General features: G+C 38.6%; 1 protein-coding gene across 3 annotated transcripts; it reads left to right on the top strand.

Annotated features, from left to right (window-relative positions):
• The first annotated feature begins 1,105 nt into the window (after positions 1–1,105).
• Positions 1,106–20,003, top strand: mylk4a (myosin light chain kinase family, member 4a). Of its 3 annotated transcripts, none has more exons than XM_034104967.1 (15): positions 1,106–1,339; positions 12,926–13,063; positions 13,524–13,620; positions 13,929–14,289; positions 14,507–14,805; positions 15,505–15,610; positions 16,092–16,185; positions 16,519–16,628; positions 16,910–17,051; positions 17,139–17,209; positions 17,300–17,428; positions 17,502–17,654; positions 17,911–17,989; positions 18,338–18,392; positions 18,741–20,003. In XM_034104967.1, the coding sequence occupies exons 1-14, from the start codon at positions 1,202–1,204 to the stop codon at positions 18,389–18,391; spliced, it is 1,971 nt and encodes a 656-aa protein (XP_033960858.1). In that variant the 5' UTR covers positions 1,106–1,201; the 3' UTR covers position 18,392; positions 18,741–20,003. The 3 variants fall into 3 exon arrangements, with proteins under 3 accessions (XP_033960858.1, XP_033960856.1, XP_033960857.1); XM_034104965.2 differs by lacking the exon at positions 1,106–1,339 and adding an exon at positions 7,550–8,340; XM_034104966.2 differs by lacking the exons at positions 1,106–1,339; positions 12,926–13,063 and adding an exon at positions 7,550–8,340.
• Positions 20,004–20,122: the final 119 nt, after the last annotated feature.

Raw genomic sequence — 20,122 nt, 5'->3', positions numbered from 1 at the left:
AATTTGAGGGCAGAAACAAAAATCTTGCTGCTCTCTTAATAGTAATACAATTATTATAAATAAGTTATGTTCAAATAAGGTTTTCTTGAAACAGTCAAAAACAACCAACAACACATGTATCAAAGTGGCTAAATATGACACCACAAAGTTAAAAGCCTACTCAGCAAAGTACAGTGATAAATGGCATTTGATAGCTTTGAATATTTCACTGGTACCCAGGGTAATTGGCAAAATAATGTGATAACCAAAGAGTGCCAATAGTGTAAAACATGTAGCCTAGGATTCAACTAACCACATGCTGCAGTTGTAACTTAAGTGGTCTACTATAAAGCAAACTGAGACATTGTGAGTAATCAAAACCCATTTATTTTCTCCATGGCAGCCATGGGAATAATTAGAGCAGCGAGGGCACAGCAATCATCCAGAAATGACCTCATTATTGTATTTGGCAGAGCTGGAGGTGAAGTTAGATGAGGCCGGGAGTGTTTCCAGGAATACCTTACATAGCTGTTATTGGCCACTGTCATCTAAATCATGCATTTTAGTGTGTTGTTGCACAATACAGATTATATTGTTGAGTTTATATGTCCTCATAGATACCTAATTTATAAAAAAACATATGCCTTCATTTTCAATTTGATGTAGCATTTAATATTGTTGAAATATTTCATGTACATTTCCCCCAATAGAGACTGTGAGTGCAGCCCCATGCAATCTCTGTGACATTTGGAATGCAATCCAATAGCACAGGCTATTTATTTACACCACAGTCAAGTGTGTGTGTTGACAGGGACACTATATCCCCAATTCTCACACGTTTTAATGTCAGTACCGTGTTAAAGATTCATTTAGCTTTGGTTAGACTGTGTTTTATAGTTTGTTTGGATCTGAGAGGAAAATAAATGGCCTGTTTTGTAGTGAAGATGGAAGAATTATGAAGTGAGAGGGTGAGGGTGTCTCTTTGCTGGCACCTGTCACTCTTTTGTAACGGGGACAAACTGCCCGTCCTCTGGCTCGAGTGCTGATGGGAGAGGGGTGTTGACTGAATTAACAGAGGCTGTTGGGTTTAGCGTAGCATTAATGTCTGGGCGGAGAGAAGGAGCTGTCATCTCTTCTTTACTCTCCACTTGAGACTCTTCTCCCTAAGCTCCAAGAGGTCCTTTGTAGTTAAAGATAGGAAAAGCAAGGCTATAGAAGAAGGATGAAGAGTGAAGTTAAAGCCATGGACATTTGGCTAGTCAACAGCATGTGTCTGTTGGCCTCCTACGTCTGGAGCAGGCTGTGTGGTTTACTCTGCTACAGGAGGAGACACAGAGCATCCGCTCCACCTGCCATTCAGGTATATACAAGGCTCTTTCACTTGCTCAAGAAAGCTTTCAAACTAGCTGAGGAATGCTGATACCGTGTTGCTTTCTTAAAGGAACATAACTAGAACATTAACTCTTGCAGCAATGGTAGTTGTAGATTTAGTTGGGCAACCAATATTTTAAATTTGTACTTTCATATTGTATGGTTTATGGACCAAGAATTCATATTGTCAGTGTTGTGGTTGACGATTCCGAGGAAAGTAAATTTGTATTGTATCCGTTTTCTTTGAAAAGCCTCTTTTCTATGTTTCCTGGAGGATGCAAGCTTTATAGTGTTTTATGATGCTTAAAAAGTTGGAGGAAAAAAATGAATTTGGCCAGATGCTTACAATGTAAACAAAAGCAATGTTTACATTGTAAGCATCTGACAAACAGGAATATAGTGTTTACTGTAGAAATCTAATAATTTATTGTCATTTTGTTTATTCTCTTAAACAACTAAAAGTGTTGTTTAATTGCTTCCTGATGGCCTTTAAAGAGAATGCCTTGGCCAGTTTCTAATCTTATAGATCCTGTCAACATGTTTTGGCCTGTCTTCAGAGGGGATGGCAGCAGCTGCACCATCATCATTTAATTACCTCCCTGACTTGATAATCTCACTGTCTTCGTAGGAATGTCCTAGGCTGGAGAAAAAGTCATTTCAAAAACAGTTTGATAACAAACATCAAGATCATTGTAAAATCATTGAGTAACAGTTATTTAATGTGACTGACAATAATAAGTACTGAATTATATATGTTAAAGGCAAATATTGACAGCACAATTTAATCGTGAATTGTTAGGCCTAAACATCACGTTTAAAAAATTGACACCAGAGGCAAACGTGTCCTTCTTTTCACTTTTTATTAATCTTGGTTGTTATTTTTTAGTAGAGGCAATGATGCAAGGTTGACATTAAGTCAATTATTTATCACTGATGCTTGACAAGACTTTGAATTCTGTGGGCAATTTCCATCTCACAAGTTCTATTAAACATAAGCAGACAGCAGAGGCATGGGTCTGCTGTGTTGTAGCATCACATTTCATGCAGAGTAAAATCTCGGACACTTTGGGACTGATATCTTTTATAATGGTCCTATAATTGATATAATGTCAGACAGACAAGCACTGCAGATGCATGCTTTGTAAATGTCATTGAGATACGGTATGCTGTTTATTTTAATAGCTCTGAATATTAGTACATGTATGTGACTAATTAGGTCTATTGACAGGTTGTGTTGTATAGACATTTTTATATAATTGACATGTATATGATGTATTCCTTGTCTACTTATATCATGCCATGTGAATATCATGCCATGCTTGTGTTGACTTTAAAGTACATTGTATTTGTGTCAACTAAGTGCTTACTTTTGCACTCACTTTTCCTCGTTATCCTCCAGCTAAATGTCACATTTAATTTAATTAGTCAGCTCAACATATGGTGGATAATCTTTCCAGCAGTAATGTGGTGCTCAGTATCTGAGTGAAAGGTGAAACTAGTAAATATGATGCATGCGTGTTATGCTATGTGACATACAGCAGCAGGAGGGAGAAAACATGAGATAAGGAGTTGGTGGTGTTTATGAGTATATGAGTGCAGCGTTTGGAGAATCTGCTTTGAAGGTAGAGTGAGCGCTAGCGGTGGATCTTAACTTCAACACTGCTGTGATTCAGTGAGGAAACACAGGCCTGAAATCCTGCTTTTGCTGCCATCTAGTGATTGTCACACTCCTTCTATGATGTAGCATTGCTTTATTAGTAGTACAAATGTGTCATTGCATGAGAGCTTTTCTGCTGAATAATATTTAGCATGTTCTTACCCTTTAATATCTGGTGCTCACTAGGATGTCTGATATTGACTTTAGCTTATCTGTTTTCATTTCATAATCCTGTTATTTGTTTCTCTCAAAACCATTAGATATGGCTCAGTCTCACTTTCCCTGTTTTATATTATATAATGCCTTTTAATGCTGAGAGACGTCTGCCAAAGTATGAATATACATCACGCTTCTAAATGCACAAACATGTATACTGCGTCTTAATGTCGTGATACATGTCAGAGAAAAGCTGGAGCCTTCTCACCCTCTCTTGTTTCCATTCCTCTTTTGGCATTTAGGAGATCCACACTGACATTTAAAGGTGTCGATAACCTTTATGACATCCTCAATGTAAAGCGCTTCTTACATTTCTACTATGATAATAATAGTGCTTCTGTGATTATCTTCCTCAAGTAAAGTCACTGCACTTGACTCAAATTAAATATAAATACAAGTAAGACAGGAGCTCTTTCTGATATGACACTGAGCAGTGCTTAGTAACATGATATCCCTACTTAAAATGACTACACCTGAACAAATTGGTTGATTAATTAATAAGGATGACATTAGGAATACTATGTGAACAATGAAGTTCGGTCATCAGGGAGGGACTCGGAGTTGAGCCGCTCCTCCTTCGCGTCGAAAGGAGCCAGTTGAGGTGGTTCGGGCACCTAGTTAGGATGCCACCTGGGCGCCTCCCTAGGGAGGTGTTCCAGGCACGTCCAGCTGGGAAGAGACCAAGGGGTAGACCTAGGACCAGGTGGAGGGATTATATCTCTTCGATGGCCTGGGAGCGCCTTGGGATCCCCCAGTCAGAGCTGGTTGATGTCGCCAGGGAAAAGAAAGTTTGGGGCTCTCTGCTGGAACTGCTACCCCCGCGACCCGACCACGGATAAGCGGGAGAAGATGGATGGATGTGAACAATGGCGAATATTCACACTTCTTTGAGGTTAGAGACTGAGTACTTATGCGTTTTCAGCCTTGGTCAGAAAAAACTGCAATTTAAAAATGATATCTTTGGATTTTGAAATGTTTACTGTTTTCGGAAATAATAAAGATAATCGTGATTTGCATCTATAATTCCTCAAAAGTTAGTACCACGTCTACCTCTTATTAATCACTGTCACAATGCTCATGCACAATCCTTAAACTCATGAGCAGACACGTGTATCATGTTTCAGGAGTGGTTTCTATGGACCTTTTCCCCACTATTTTTAAATCTAAGGAATTGGGTGTTGTGCAAACTGAAAATGTTGGATATAGGGTGGAGTTTCATCTTAAATATGACGTTTGAGCCCTGCAAGCTCACTGTTCATGCTTTACATGGATGAACAATGCCACCTGCTGTTCAAAATAAAAGCTGAGTTACTGAGTAATTGGACCAGGCACATACAGTTTCACATCATTTAGTTTTTCTGAGCGTGTCCAATAAAAGGCATCAGTGCATATACCATGACATTTCTCATTATTCGGATACTTGAGCTTGGATTTGATAAAATGTCTCTATCATTCTCTATAGGTCTATCACATTTCACAAGACATACAGACATGTATGCCTGTGGGGATTTACGCCTATAACTTGTATAACAAATCCATGTCAAAGTGCAGCAGCAGAATGTGTTTACATGCCAAAATAAAACATGAGAGGGAAGGAACAGAGTAGACGTCTTAGACATTAGCACATGGACTTGAGTTTCACGGCTGCCACACACATTTAAGCCAACAAGTTTCCGAGAGAAAGTATAGCCGAGCTGGCACACTGTGTTGTGTGAGTGGAGACTTGTGAGGTGACTGGACATCAGCCACAGAGCACAGCCCTCATGTTTTAGTACATTGTGTTCTCTTTAAGAGGTGGTGCTCCATTTTTAACTGTTCACCTTGTCCCGCTGCCAAACAAATAGCCTATTAGAGGGGGCCATGCAGGTCACATTATTTAACCTGACAGAATAACCCCTCACAAGTACTGAGTAGTTCTACATTTATACGTGGATTTTTTTTTTATATAGAGTCAATATAATCTGCCCTAACTACTTTATTTGGTCGATAAAATGTCTGCCTTCATTTATTTTGAAAAATATAATCATGTTATTGTGACCTATAACAATCAACAATGTATTACAGCTGCAAAAAGATTTTTTAATAACAGACTGGGACTTTATTCTGTAATGTAATTATATATATATATATATATATATACAGTATATTATATATATAATATTTTTTTTAATTTTGGGGTTATTCAGACAACAATAAGATTCATTAAGTTGTCAGCCTGGGCTCTTGGAAATTGATTCGATTTTTGTAACATTACTCTATATAGACTAAACTATGTATCAAGTAAACAAGTAAATAATACAAAGATAGACAACCAAAATAATCAGCTAGCTCTAGTCTAGAAGATATATGACACTGTAATGGATGGATAAAGGTTTCATAACACAGGATGCATGTTAGAGTTTTACTATTTAAAGGAGCTAAGCCCTCTGCTGCATATCATTTTACCTTAACATGTTCTCCACTCTTGACGTCTGTTAGTCAGTAGATGATTAAACTGCAAGGTCAAACTGGAAACACACAAACATGAAGTTATTTTTTACTTATTATAAATGCTTTTTGAACATTCATGCATTCAGCAATGGCTCCAAACATCCCAAGAATGTTGTCACATTAACTAAACAACATTTTAATCATGCAGCAGTTGACAGGGCAGTGATCTCTCACCTGTGTGCTCAGTCAGTGTGTACAAATACTTGTGCTTGGCAAAAAGTGTGAGAGAGAACTTGAAGCACCACTCACGATACTTTCTTTGGCCTTGGTTTCACTCTAAAGTGTAAGTGATATAAATACGATATTTACTTTATGTAATAGGTCTCAGAGGCCAAGGAGTCTGTTTATATCCCCTGCAGGGTTTAATAACCTTTAAGTACCCGCTACCTCTAAGCAATGAAAGATATTGTTGTCATGCGTGCTAACCTGTAACGTGCAGCATAATAACGATGCTGCGTGGCAGAATACATGTACCTTCTTCTTGCAAAGTAAAATCTATTTTACATTCTTCACGTCTGATCCATGCACACCCTATGAAGCTGACCCAACATGCTGCAAATGACCTACGTTGTCCATCATCTATTGGCATGCAAGGACAGGTGTGAGCGTCTCTGTCTCTCTCTGAGTGATTGATGCATGATTTTACTCCTATCTGTTTCTGCCATTTGTTTTTTCCGCTGTAGCCATCTTAAATGTAAGAGAGTCATTTGCTAGCTGGTGCGGTGACTTGTCAATACCCTCAAACTGACAGGCACACCTCTTTTTCCACACCTTACCTCACTGGTCTCTATTTTATCTGCCAAGTTCATAACCCCCCCACTTTTTAGTGAGGGGGGGGGGGGGGGGTTAGTGTGGCACAGTTTGCTGTCTGCACCCCTGTGGTCAAAGTATGTCATGGTAGCTGGATTCCATCTAAACATTATCAGCTATACATTTACGGAGATAAGTCCAATAAGTTTGACAAAATTGTCAGGAAATAGTTTGAGTAACCAACCATACTTTTTAATAATTGTGACTAGCATGTTGTTCAGTGTTTGCTTAAGTGTTTCATTTCTGTATATACCCTGTGCTTTGACATGGACACATGTTGTTGTTCAAATGAATCATACATATTTTGATATATAGAACATGGTTTACGGTCATATTACAAGAGCTAAGTTAGAATGGATCCCTTCCTCTCTTAAGGGAGGTTATTGGCGGATGTTTTGTCAGTGAGTAGGCTTCGTATAAATCATTTGGTTCACCCATCTCTTCTTTCAGTCGAAGGGCTTTAAACATCTTACTGTAGTTCCCCTTAGCCAGAAGCCACATGCTTCTTCACGTTTCCCCGAACACTGAGTGCAAGTTACAGGCATTCATGAGATAAGGAAGGTATTTGCATCGCAGCATGTTGCAGACTCACTTACAGCTGTATCAACTAACCAGCAACATTACAGACTTTTCAATGCCATGAACTTTATTTAAATATTAGAAAGATCTATAATAACATCTCTTATTTTACCCTGAACTCCCCCCACTCATACCTATGATCCTCTTCTCCTTTATTTTACACCTGTGAAGTTCCCTCAAGAGTGACAGACCATCAGTCACTATGAGGTAATGTTAATGGCATTAGAAAAATAATGTAAAAAAATGATGAGCATGTGTCTTAAACAGTGAAAAAGTTCTGTGTCAGTGAGCATTTTGACACCTAGCAGGGGAGTGACGGTGGTGGGCTTAACACTTAAAGGCTCTCAAATGTCTCACAGACCAAGCTTTGCCAAGCCCCCACCCCAAACACTTGACCCCTGCTGACGTAGGCTGTCCATTTACATTTAGGGACACCGGCTCACTCCATTCTTAATACCACTTCTTTTGTGGAGGGAAGCAGGCACCAGGGACAAAGTGTGAGAGAAATGGTGTTGGTGATTGGTGATTTAAAAAACCTTGAATCACTTCTGTTCCACTTTTATTTATTTATCAAGTGTGCACACCAACGGGGAGGACTGAAGGGCAGAGCTGGCTAAGATTTTTGAAAAAGTATTTTGGTCTGTTTCAAGGACTATATTGGTCCTATTTTTGTCTCAAGTTGTTGTCCTAACGTGATTTCTAAATCACTGCAAGCCATGAATTCCTTGGTAATGAACACAGTAGGAGATGGCAACGGCAGCTTTGACCTAATCCAGAACCGGATTGAGTCACTTAGCAGCAAAATGGACAAGCTCATCAACATTCAAGAAAAGGTCCTCAACCGGCTCGATGGGATGTCTCAGGACATAGACGGCATTGAAAAGGATATGGAGAATCTGAAAGTTGACCAGGAGGAGATCCATATCCCACCAAAGATGATGAGTCAGACGCAGGTCATGGGTCGAGAAGTTAGGGAGATATGCCAGGAGATGAGCACCATAATGTCGGTGGTGAACCAGCGGTCCGAGCTGCAGGCTAACAAGCTTGAAGGAATGGAAAAGCTGGTCCTCAACATGCAGCAAGTGATCAGCTTTATTGGGGAGACGGTGAAGAGTTCTAGGGTTATGAAGCTGATGTTCAAAGGCCCTGCAACTCGGAAGGGCTTCAAATCCAAAGACAAAGCCAAGCAAGCCAATAAAAGGAAATCATCTGACACAATAAACAAGAAGCTTGACCAGGTGAGCCGAAGGATATTTTGCATGTAGCTTTTAGAAAATGTGAACAAATGCTACATTATGGTGGTTTTGAAAAAGTTATGTTTTGAAGAAAAAATTACAGAATTTTTTATATGAATTAAGGTTTGATAATTTGTCAATTTTAAATATAAATGTTTTGGTTTGGATTGCTGGATATCATCATCCAGTACATTTAGTCTTGGTTTGTTTCAAGGGATGCTATTTATTTTTCTTGCTGACTTATTGATTTCTTAGATCTCACAAAGATGTTTCGGTTGTTCTTGGCAGAACATGCGAAAATGATCATAGCAGCCTATTCTATGAATGTGATTTCGTTTGTGTGTTATACCCCATATAATGGGGCTGGTTTCAAAAGGTAGTGTCTAAGAATGTACATGTTGACACTTGCCAACTGCTTTTATAGTGTTATTTAAGCTCCTGGGTAATAAATATGTCCCTCGTAGTTTCTGTGAAGCACATTTATACTTGTTGGATCTCTACCCATGCTCGGTACAACATGGCCTCCTTGGCGTGAGGCTCACTCTGGGACCCCCTGGCAGGGCACGAGAGGTGAGGCCAGGGGTGAAATGTGAGTGGCCAAGATTGGAAATGCTGTTTTTTTGGATCAGGGCTGCAGTGTTTGTGGTCAAAAAGGGCTTTAACCCCTTCAACTCACTAGGAGCCAGTCAACAAATTGTGATGAGTCAGTCTTTCTCCCTTTTTCACTTCTCTTATTGACTTACTTAAACAAGGCACATGTTTTTGTATCGAACACTGTTGGTCTTGATTGTGTCCAAATCAAGGCTGATAGCCAGTAAGGACATCATGTGTTTTACACACAACTTTTTTACACCACCAGTTTCGAGTAGGTTAACAGTTGGTATTGTCGAAATTCAATGCCATGGGACTCTTGGAAAATTACCTAACTTCCTGAGCTGCAATAAAGCTCATCATAAGATTTAATTGGGAGTCCAGCACCTTTGATTTAGAGCTTTAATTAAATGTCTGTATTTACCACTGCATGCAGTGTTGCAGAATTTGTCGGTAGGTTCAGAAAAGTCAAAAAGTAAACATGTAGGCCTACTAATCTAAATATATCATCAGCTTGGTGTCTGTTGCTTCACTGTGCTTTGAACTGGTATGTTAGAATGTAGGTGCCTAACTTAAAAATGTTGGCTTTATTTGTGGATTAGAGTAATTATACAACCGTTTAAATTACTGTGACACTGAAGTCATCCCCAAACTTCAGATGTAATCTTTATTTTACATGTTGACCAGACCCGGACTGGCCATCGGGAGGACCGGGAGGTTTCCCGATGGCCTGGCCTGTTAAGTGGCCTGCTGGCCTGATGAATTTCTTTTTTTAATGTATGTATTGTGAACGCAACGCTGCGCAAATGTGGGTCTGACTCTGCCTCACAGAGGGTGACTGGCTGTCTACATGATGTGGCCTGCTGACATGGCCACTTTCATACAGATCATACACTAATGCCCTTGATTGGTCTCTGTGTCTCATTCAAGCTCGGGAGGGTGTGTATGTGTGGCGTGAGCGAGCGAGCGAGAGAGAAAGCACGCGCACTGGTTACCTGTATTGTTGTTGTTAGCATCTGGTGCTAGCTAGCTGCGCTAACGGATATAATGAGCTGTCAACAAGGTGGGGGGAGAGTCCTCTGCTGTCAGACTGAGAGACTGATAACTACAGCTCAGGTGAGGTAAATGACTAAGTGTTTAGTTAGTTAACTTAGTCTAAGTTCTCTGTGGGTTTCAAATGGTTTGGTCACCATTTATGTAAACACATATTTCCATTTGAAGGGGGAGTGATTAGTAAAATATGCATAAATAATGAAAAAATTAAATGTTAACTAGGTGAAAAAAGGCAAGATAAACTTTATAAACTTGTTGAGAGCTAAAACTAGTCTTTGCTGCTGCCTCAAAGAGGAGCAGGGGGATAGGGGGGAGACGGGTGAGGCTGATTCAGGAGCCCAGACACACTCACAACTATAAATGAACCAAAAACAAATAAATAAACAAGTTTCAATGTTTTTTCATATTGGATATGGTATGTTATTGGTTATGGCCATGAACTTTTGATGTTATGATTATTTAAATGTATACAGTTCTGTTTCATATGGGTGCTGTCTCATTATTTCCCCCTCAAAGTGCACCAGATTGATGCATTTAAATCCAACATTTAAAAAAGAAAAATCTTACCGGGGAAGCATGCCCCCGGACCCCCCTAGAGGATTTCAGGTCCACCTCCACTTAAAATATGTTCACATTGATAGGTTCCTAGATGTGCACAGCAACACCTAAATAGATTTGCACAGCAACACTGTATTGACAAATAAATCCAGGAAAATGGCACAAAAGAAAACTGGTAGTGGCCTGGCTGGGTGTATAATTCCCGGCCTGACTTATTGTCCCAGTCCGGCCCTGAGTTGACATGTTGGTCAATCATGACCCTATATAAAGTTCACTAAGTGCTGCTTGGCATCAACAGCATGAGCTGCACTTACAGACACCCTAAAGCAACTTATCAAAACATTCCTATCACTTGCGTAGGTTCATACATTATAGTCATATCTCATATCTCTTTCCTCTATGACCTGCAAGCAAAGGGCAAACTAACCTGAGTGGCTGTGATGTCAAGTTAGCACATACTTAAAATATGTATGAAATAGTTCACGATGCAGTCAGGTTTTTGAATTCATATTTGTAGTAATTACAGCTTTGTTAGGTCATATTGTTGGAGTGTAAATCTTATCCAAAAAATTAATTAAGTAAACAATTATTCAACCGAAAACACAACCCTTTGTTGACAACTCTTTCCCAATTAAAGTAGCTAGCAGCACTGGCTAAAAGTCGATAAATCTAGCCAGAAAGTTGCCAAGATGGAAAGAATAACAGCCTGTCCTTTCAGACCTCCCTCCAAACCCACTCTCTCATAATCGGTATGAACTTAACCATAAGATAATGAACTTAACCATAAGGTAATGAACGTAAACATCAAACATAGCTAGTTAGCTAGCAGCTTGTGAAAGACTCTGGTAATACACAAGGAGCGCCCTGACTTAGTGTCTGCTGGTTCTGCCAGGTTGTTAGAAAGGCATGTCGGTTGGCGTGTCTTTAATGTGGCCCGAATTACGAACAAATTACAACATATAAAATAAGATCAGATACGATGGACCTTTATTAATCCCCGTGGGGAAATTCAGTTGTACAAGCAGCAACAGGGTAAGCGTGAAAAAACAGGACAGCACAGATTCACACAGATTAATAAAATCAAGATTTGTTAAAAAATAATAATGATAATATTAAATAAGAGTAAAATATACAGCATATATACATATTTGGTCATCTAAATTATGAAGTATGAAATTAGTTAAAGTGAAAAGTGAAAATGGACATCTGTAGCCTATACATATAGTGACATATCTATCTACATATTTGGTCTACTACTAATATATTAACATGGGTTGTGGAAACAGTGTATTTATGTCCAGTGATTTTTTTTTTTTTTTTTTTTTTACATTATTGACCCCTTGTATATACCAAGTGTTTTTCTTTTTTTTGACAGAGCATTGATTGAATGATTGCTATCGGGATGGAAATAGTATTCTTTTAAATAGGACAGAGATCTTTTTTGTTATACATTACTCATCCTAGCGTCAAGATATTACTCATAAAAATCAAGCCAATGCAAAGTCTCTGTCAAAATGTAATGGCATATTATATTCTGAGGATTAATGACGAGATACCAATCTGATGGCTTTTATGTGACTCACATTTCAGGGAATTTCTGTGATCGTCAGAGCCCTTGTCAGACGGTTGCTCCATCATCATCCACCTCCATAGGTGTGAGATATCTTACGAGTAACTGCTGTTACTATGGCCTACTTCCTACAGTCTCCCTATCAAAGTTTTACATTCCAGAAAACACTGCTGTCACTGCACTGGAAATATACCCTCTGATATTTACCTTGCAACAGCATTCAGAGAACAAATGTGAGACACCCCTGGGTTCGCAGCTTTTTCCATGCTAACCTGATCGGAGAGTGTTTAGTGAGTTTCCCCAGCTGAGAAATTTGAACAACAGCCCATGGTCGCTTGTAATATTTTCCGCTCAGGGTCAGCAATGCATTCCGTCGCTGAGAGCGACAAGTGATAAGCTATAAATTCACTGCCCTGCTGCCATCTATCCATTTGCTATGGATAATCAAAGGCATGCCATTTTACAAGAGAGTCTGCGCATGGAGACATGATATAAAATAAATAGGTAATGTTGCTTTTATTTTGCCTTTTGTCATTATTTAATGTATCGTCATTTGACATTAATTTGTTGTTTGATTCATTTCTTGTGTTGTGTGTTTTTCATGTGGTCCTAACTTCATCAAATCAACCTGTCACTGTCATTTCATTGAGTTATAAATGTTATTTTTCATGTTGTGTGCATTTATTGTGACCAAAAAGTCATCATATCAACCTCATGTCCCTCATATTGACAGTCATTCCTAACATTTAATGTTTCTTCCATTTCATGTGCATTCCAATAACCCTACTAAGCCTTGTCATCTTGTCTTTTCACTAGAAACCTACCTCTAATAAAGCCAATAAAGGGAAACAAGAGATAATTCCAGCATGTGAGCCCAGTTCTCTACAGACTTCTCACAAGATAAAGCTCCATGGACCAAAGAGTTACCTCGCCTCTCGCAAATATGGAAACTTAGTAGGTTTATTGTGCTTATGCACTTTATACAGCAATCCATCTTTTTTTATTTATAATATGTTAATATGTTCTTTTGCATGTTGGTCTCCTTTTTTTCATGTTTTCTCAAAAGGCTGCCTCCATAATATTAATATTAGTGTTTTGATCAATTGACAAGAAGGGAGCAATGCATTTCATTTGCATTGCAAGAAAAAAGAACATTGCTACCTTTTAAATTTTAGCTTTGGGACAGTAAATAATACTAGTGTGATCTAGTTAATTTTATTTAAATGTTAAGGTATAAGGGGTGATAAAGCTAAGTTCTGCCGAATCAGTAAAATCATCTAAAAAAACCAAAACATGAATATATCCTTTAGTATAACATTTTAACTGTATTATTTTCTTTAAAAATAATACATTTAAATATCAAAATGGCTGATTGTCCAGATTTCCCCCTAACTTTTGTATTTGTATTCCACAGTTGAAGGACCACAAAGCTAAAGATGGGACAGATAAACCCTCGTTGAGCCCTAAGGGCCTGAAGGCTCAGAAGAAGATGAAGCCTCCAGACACAACAGGTGCTTAGATCAAATACTTTTTTATTTTTTTTGCAGAATTTATTTAGTGAGCAGCAGCAAAATGTAATACAAAATATGAACTTTCACTTCGCGCTTGCATTAGAGTTTCATCTAAGTATTGTGTTAGAGGGATATTCTATTACATGTACAGCTGTGGCCGAGTGGCATTTACATCGTGACACAGAAACCAAGCTCAGAAGGTCAAGGGGAAATATTGGGCAGCCTCATGATGTTCCATAACCTTTCAAAGTATTTCCCTGTGGTTTGCAGAGATTAAATCCAGATCCTGCTTGGCTTTCTTCTTGTAGAAAATATCTCCCTTAAGAAGCAGGTGCTGCTCTTCGAAGAGGTGCAGAAATTCAACAGGGAGAATGCACAGAAGTCAGGTCACAAGACAACCACTGGATATCTGGATCTGGAGGCCGGAGTGTCCGCTAAAAGTCAACAACCTGACTCGCCTGCTTGCAACCTGGTTGAAAACCTGCGTGAAGATTCCCAAACAGATATGGGTGAGAAACACAAGGCGGTTAGTGAGGAGGAAGAACCACAGCTGGATGTGCAGGATGTGGTGAAAGAGGAAGAAAAGCTCCCAGAAGAAAAGAAGGAAGAGGAAGCATCTGATGACCAAGAGCTGCCTGAGGCAAATGGGGATGAAAAAGAGAACACAAGGTATATTTGACCCCATAAGAGATGCAAAGATGTATCACTTAATCAATTAATCCATAAATAATCGACAAATAAAAAGGCTGCAACTTTTTCGATAATCATCTAATCATTTAATTTCAACATTTAATTTGAGAATTGGATAGGTCAATAACTATGTACAATAAGATATGAAAGCTGTATTGAATAAAACAACAGAAATAAACATACTTTTTCCCGGCAGTGATGACCACAAAGATGCCTCCACATCTCCAGAGGCTGAGCAGGACCAGATATCAGAAGTCAGCACAGGTACCATGTTGTGTCTGACCAAGGAACACTTCATAGTGGAGGAACACACCGAGGGGAAGCTGGAGGATGAAGAGGAAGATCAGAGCCTCGAGTCTGAGGGCTGGGCTGTCTTCAGCACAGATGGCATGGATTTCCAGTTAAACCTAAAACAAAGGGTCGAGAGAGCGAGAAAGGAAATGGATGAAGAAAAGGAAGATGATGAAGATGAAGAGGTAGAGCGGTACTTCATTGGTAAGTCTGGGTTCCCCAGCACTAATCATGGTGGGAAGTTTAAAGTTTGAGGAACTAAACTTAATCTACTCAGTTTAAGCGCCGTTTAAATCTTCTGTATGGCAGGGCAAAGTAGTTTAAATAATAAAGGTCATGTATAGAAGTCTATAATTGTTTCGTAAATCACCTCATACAGTACTAGAGCTGGATTGCTTATTTTAATTGTAAAATGTCCTACTAAGTATGTTGTTTTTTCACAAGTGTTTAGAAAAATGAAATACAGTTAGAACATATTATAATCGGCTAAATTGCAATATCAATATCAGCCTCAGAAGTCTAGTATTGTTCTTTGCTCTGGTTATATATATCATACATTGAATGATTGACTCCTTCCTAATATAAGAAGGGTCTATGCTAAGTTGGTACAGTACAGTAGTAGGTATCAGAATAAAACCCTTGAAGGAGTCTGGCACTATGACTAGAAGATGTGTTGTGCTAAAGCGTGGGTACTCCTCTGCAATATTTAGACTACAACTGTGCCTCTAGTTGATGTTTATCATAGCGCGGTAATGCACAATGTGCTAACTTGATTAAAGCAGCCAAGCACCCGTTCGAAAGCCTCACTGTAGTTAATTAACAACGAAGCTCCTATGTTCTCACGTTCCTCATAACTTATTAAAACAGATTATATATTTTCTCTGATCCCCCATCCTACTTTAGACACCAGTCTTCCTCCATCGGCCCCTTTTAATCACCGCAATGTTTCTGCCAAGCCCAACCAGATCATCAACTTCTACACCATCAACTGGCAGGAGGTCCTGGGCGGGTGAGCAACCATACTTTTCAAATCTCCATGTCATGCAAAAAATGAAAGCTATTGACGACCATTTGATCTACTACAGATCAAAGGCAGTGTGAAAGAGTTTCCCACAAAGCCTAATTGCGTAACCCTCCCCCTCTCTTCTCTTCTCCCCTGGTTCATAACTCCAGAGTCACGGCAGTTATTTTTACTCCAGGACTGGGTGGTATGTGAAACAGTATCCCTGGTGCCAGCTGGTATCTAATCACTAAGTGTTAATCCACGTCTTCAAAGAGGAGACACTGGCCAGCTCAGATTGAATGAAATAACAGATTAAGCTCTTCCCTGAACTAAAACCTCTCCGTTTGACAGAAGATCAGTTTTTGATTTGTCATGGAAACATAAAACACACGGTCTCAGTGCTGTTTCACAACTGTTACTAGGATGCTAGGATCTGACTGTTACCATGCAACTCTAAAACTTTATTTTCTCCCTCCCTGTCTTAAAGGGGTCGTTTTGGCCAGGTGCACAAATGTGTTGAAAACTCCTCTGGTCTCACTTTGGCAGCAAAGGTCATCAACGCCAGGAGCCTCAAGGAAAAGGTAAAGCACCGAATGTTCAGTGCAATCATAATAAATTAGCATTATTTTAATACTACAGCAAGAGCCACACAACATGATATAAAAAGAAACAGGCTTAGTTGTAACTTTCAGTACATACTACTGCACTACAAGGCCGCTTGGAACAGAAGCATAGGGAATACTTCTCACCTAGGTGAGACATATTTGACCTAGAAGAGAAGATGCATTGTCTCATCGCAGAGAACAGCTGACACATCTCATCATGACCATGTGTGTGTGTGCACGCTTGTTTGTTGTATGTCTGCATCCTTATCTGTTTGTCTGTCTGTCTGTCTGCGCCTGTGTTTTTGGTAGGAGGTGGTGAAGAATGAGATCCAGGTCATGAATAATCTGGACCATGCCAGCCTGATCCAGCTCTATGCAGCTTATGAGTCAAGGAATGACATCATCCTTGTACTTGAATAGTATGCTCCTTCTTTTATATTCTCAGCACAAATGTTTATTATTTCTTTTTTTTCAACCAGCAAATACCAACAACTTTTCTTTAATAGACTTTAAACTTCTTTAAATACTGTGTGTGAAATAGATTTTTGATTACATTTGTTTTATAAATGTTTTCTTGATTCATGATTGATACATCTGCTAAAATAAAACGTTTTGAATTGCTCTAGTTTTGTTTGATGGTGCTTTATGGTGTTTTATGCATTTGTCTTTACCCTTAGTGTTGGTGTGTCTTTACCCTTAGTGTTGGTGGAGGGGAGCTGTTCGACAGGATCATTGACGAAAACTACACTTTGATGGAGCTGGACGCTGTACTATTCATCAGGCAGATCTGTGAAGGACTGCAGCACATGCACAAAATGTACATCCTACACTTGGACTTAAAGGTAATAACGTTTAGTCATTGAAGTATTTTTTTAAACCAGACTTAATCCATTTTTGAAGTTAGTCTAATCAACTACTTTAAATTACAGCCCGAAAACATTCTGTGTGTGAGCAGAATCACAAATAAGGTCAAAATCATCGACTTTGGCCTTGCTAGGATGTGAGTACAAACCCTCGCCTTGTATTTTGATTGACAGTTTCTTTGACCGCTGTAATCATACACAATACAAATGTAATTTTCTTCACCTAGATACAAACCACGTGAAAAACTGCGAGTTAATTTTGGCACCCCAGAGTTTCTCGCTCCTGAAGTGATCAACTACGACTTTGTGTCGTTCAACACAGACATGTGGAGCCTCGGGGTCATTACCTACATGCTGTGAGTAAACACACACACGCACGGGAACACACACATTTTTAAACTAATGCTAATAACTGTCTCTGTCTTTCAGTCTGAGCGGTCTCTGTCCCTTCCTTGGCGACGATGACAACGAGACTCTGAACAACATCTTGGCCTGCAAGTGGAACTTTGACGAACAAGAGTTTGTAGATACAACTGAAGAAGCCAAAGACTTCATCTCTAAACTCCTCATTGTGAATAAAAGGTAAACATCTTTAATTCTGTTTGACTGCTCTTCCAAGTGTGTGTGTGTGTGTGTGTGTGTGTGTGTGTGTGTGTGTGTGTGTGTGTGTGTGTGTGTGTGTGTGTGTGTGTGTGTGTGTGTGTGTGTGTGTGTGTGTGTGTGTGTGTGTGTGTGTGTGTGTGTGTGTGTGTGTGTGTGTGTGTGTGTGTGTGTGTGTGTGTGTGTATGGTCATTTTTCACAGAATATACTGTATACTTCTCATGTGTTTGTTTTCAGTTGGAGGATAGGGGCATCTGAGGCCTTGAGACATCCTTGGCTATCTGACCCCGCCCTTCATCATCGCCTTCATACAAAGGTACAACTCACTATCCTCGCCTACTTTTATCATAAACAAACAACACACGGTTGCTGATCTTAAAAAAAGCTGTATCCCCCAAAATAACATTGAAACAATAAAAAGTTTACAAAAAAGTACAAGAGTTCAACTTTTATCGAAAAAATTTGCACACTTTTTTTAAGCTTATAGTTGAACTTTTTTGTTGTCATAGAGAATCATCAGTTAAAATGTTTTGAATGTAATTAGATAATCATATTAAAAACATTAAAGATATCAAATCCTGTTTGAAGAATAGCGAAACCATATGCCGCTGTGCTTTACATTTGTTTTAATATATTATTTTTTTGTTATTAAATTATTTCACAGAAAACTATGTGCAAATCTCGGAGATCATCGTGTGTGCCCCAGAATGACAGCTGAGGTTGGTATTTTGTCTTCGCTATTTTTTATCAGTTACATTTCATGTAAGTCTTACATTGGTTTTTAGGTTGTTTGTGAGCCCATGATTGAATGATTATTTTATATATTATAACGTTTTTGGATTATGTAAAGTTTTTGGATTATGTAAAGTTTTTGGAACTTGAATCTTCAGAGATCATAATTTGAAACATTTGCTGGTCACAGGAATGCCTTCATATCATCCACAAGGGGGAAGCATGTCTCAAGTTGTGCACGGGGCAGAAACAAGAGTCTGCATACCTTCCTGTTACTGATTATATAACTGTGACCTTCTGAGAGTCACCCCGTTTACATTTTGCTTATTTTTTAGGGTGACAGTGATGTGATGGCTTGAGCTGCGGCCACTTGGACCAACCCTCCTGTCCACGTTACTTTTCAGGCTACCCTACATGTGATCCAATGATGCTGTGCTAATGTAAGCAATATTCAAAAACGCATACACAGAAAAATCAATTTGTGAATTTAGGATTTATAACTGGATCACCCTGCATTAGACTGTACCTTTATAAAAAAGAATGTGCATTATAATTGACAAAAAAAACATTCTATAACATCAAATGGCAACTGTTTTGGTTTATCGTATATAGCGTTTCAAAAATAATGTCATAATCTTAACCTACTTTCTTCATGTACTGTCATATTGATTGATTGTGTGTGGCATCTGTGCCTTTAAAGTTGAATGTGCTCTATGTACTTTACTTTTGAAATATCCACCCAGTGAGGCACTCTCATTGTTCTCTAACCAAATACACTGTGCTGTTGTTGTTCGCTGCTTTTGTATCAAGGATACATCATGTGTTGTATTAGCTGAATCTAATAACATAAGTTGCATTTCTCCCCTCTCAGTCACAAATAATATCCAATATATGTTTCATGCTGTAAATAATTGCTCCTCTGTAGATTTAAATTAAAAGGTGCTAATATCTTAGGGGATGGTCTCCATTAAATTGGTGGATGTGTATTGTACGTATGGACAGAATGGGATTTGTACGATCGGTGTCATGAGCTGTAGTATGTGCACTTTATAAAGTTATTTATTTAAACATATATTATACATGAAGCTACATAGTTCCATTGAAAAAGCGTGTGTGGTCAGATGTACTCATATCCTACTTTGTCTGGGTGTAATAAAGAACAGTTTTACTTTACATCAAACCAACATAGTTTGTCTTATCACCCTACTGTATTATTTAATTATTTTTGCATGTTTTCTATGTATATTTATCCATTGAAACTTAAAAGATACACATAGAAATATATTTTATAAACTTTTTTTCACTCTAGCTGCATATTCATGCTACTGTAGATGCTTTTTCACATAAAACAAAGATATAACTAAAATGCCTTCTGTGAAGGTTCCCTAACTGAAAGTAATAGACTACCTACCTAACATTGCCTACAATGATACAATGTTGTTAGACCTATATTTATGTGGTTTTAATTGAACTTCATTATGAATGTGACTTTAATTGTTGTTGAACACAGAGTGTTAGTAAAATAAGTTGTCCTCACGCAGTGTTAACAATTTCAGTGTGTACACATCCAATAAACTGAAATTGAGTCTTGAATCAGATTATGTATTCTTTTTTTCTTGTTGCTCATAGTTCAGTACAATAGCATTCAGTACGACTGAGTTTACGGAACAGATTATTGTTTGATTATTTTTTTCATATTCAGGCGGCAAAATGAAAA

The sequence above is a fragment of the Pseudochaenichthys georgianus genome, chromosome 17 (genome assembly GCF_902827115.2).
Source record: "Pseudochaenichthys georgianus chromosome 17, fPseGeo1.2, whole genome shotgun sequence".
Taxonomy (NCBI): domain Eukaryota; kingdom Metazoa; phylum Chordata; class Actinopteri; order Perciformes; family Channichthyidae; genus Pseudochaenichthys; species Pseudochaenichthys georgianus.
This window is presented reverse-complemented; position numbering and strand designations above follow the sequence as displayed.

Coding starts and splice junctions, on each gene's coding strand:
- mylk4a (XM_034104965.2), top strand. CDS start 7,819: ATGAATTCCTTGGTAATGAACACAGTAGGAGATGGCAACGGCAGCTTT. Junction 16,629..16,909: donor ATCATCCTTGTACTTGAATA/GTATGCTCCTTC, acceptor CTTTACCCTTAG/TGTTGGTGGAGGGGAGCTGT. Junction 17,052..17,138: donor TCCTACACTTGGACTTAAAG/GTAATAACGTTT, acceptor TTTAAATTACAG/CCCGAAAACATTCTGTGTGT.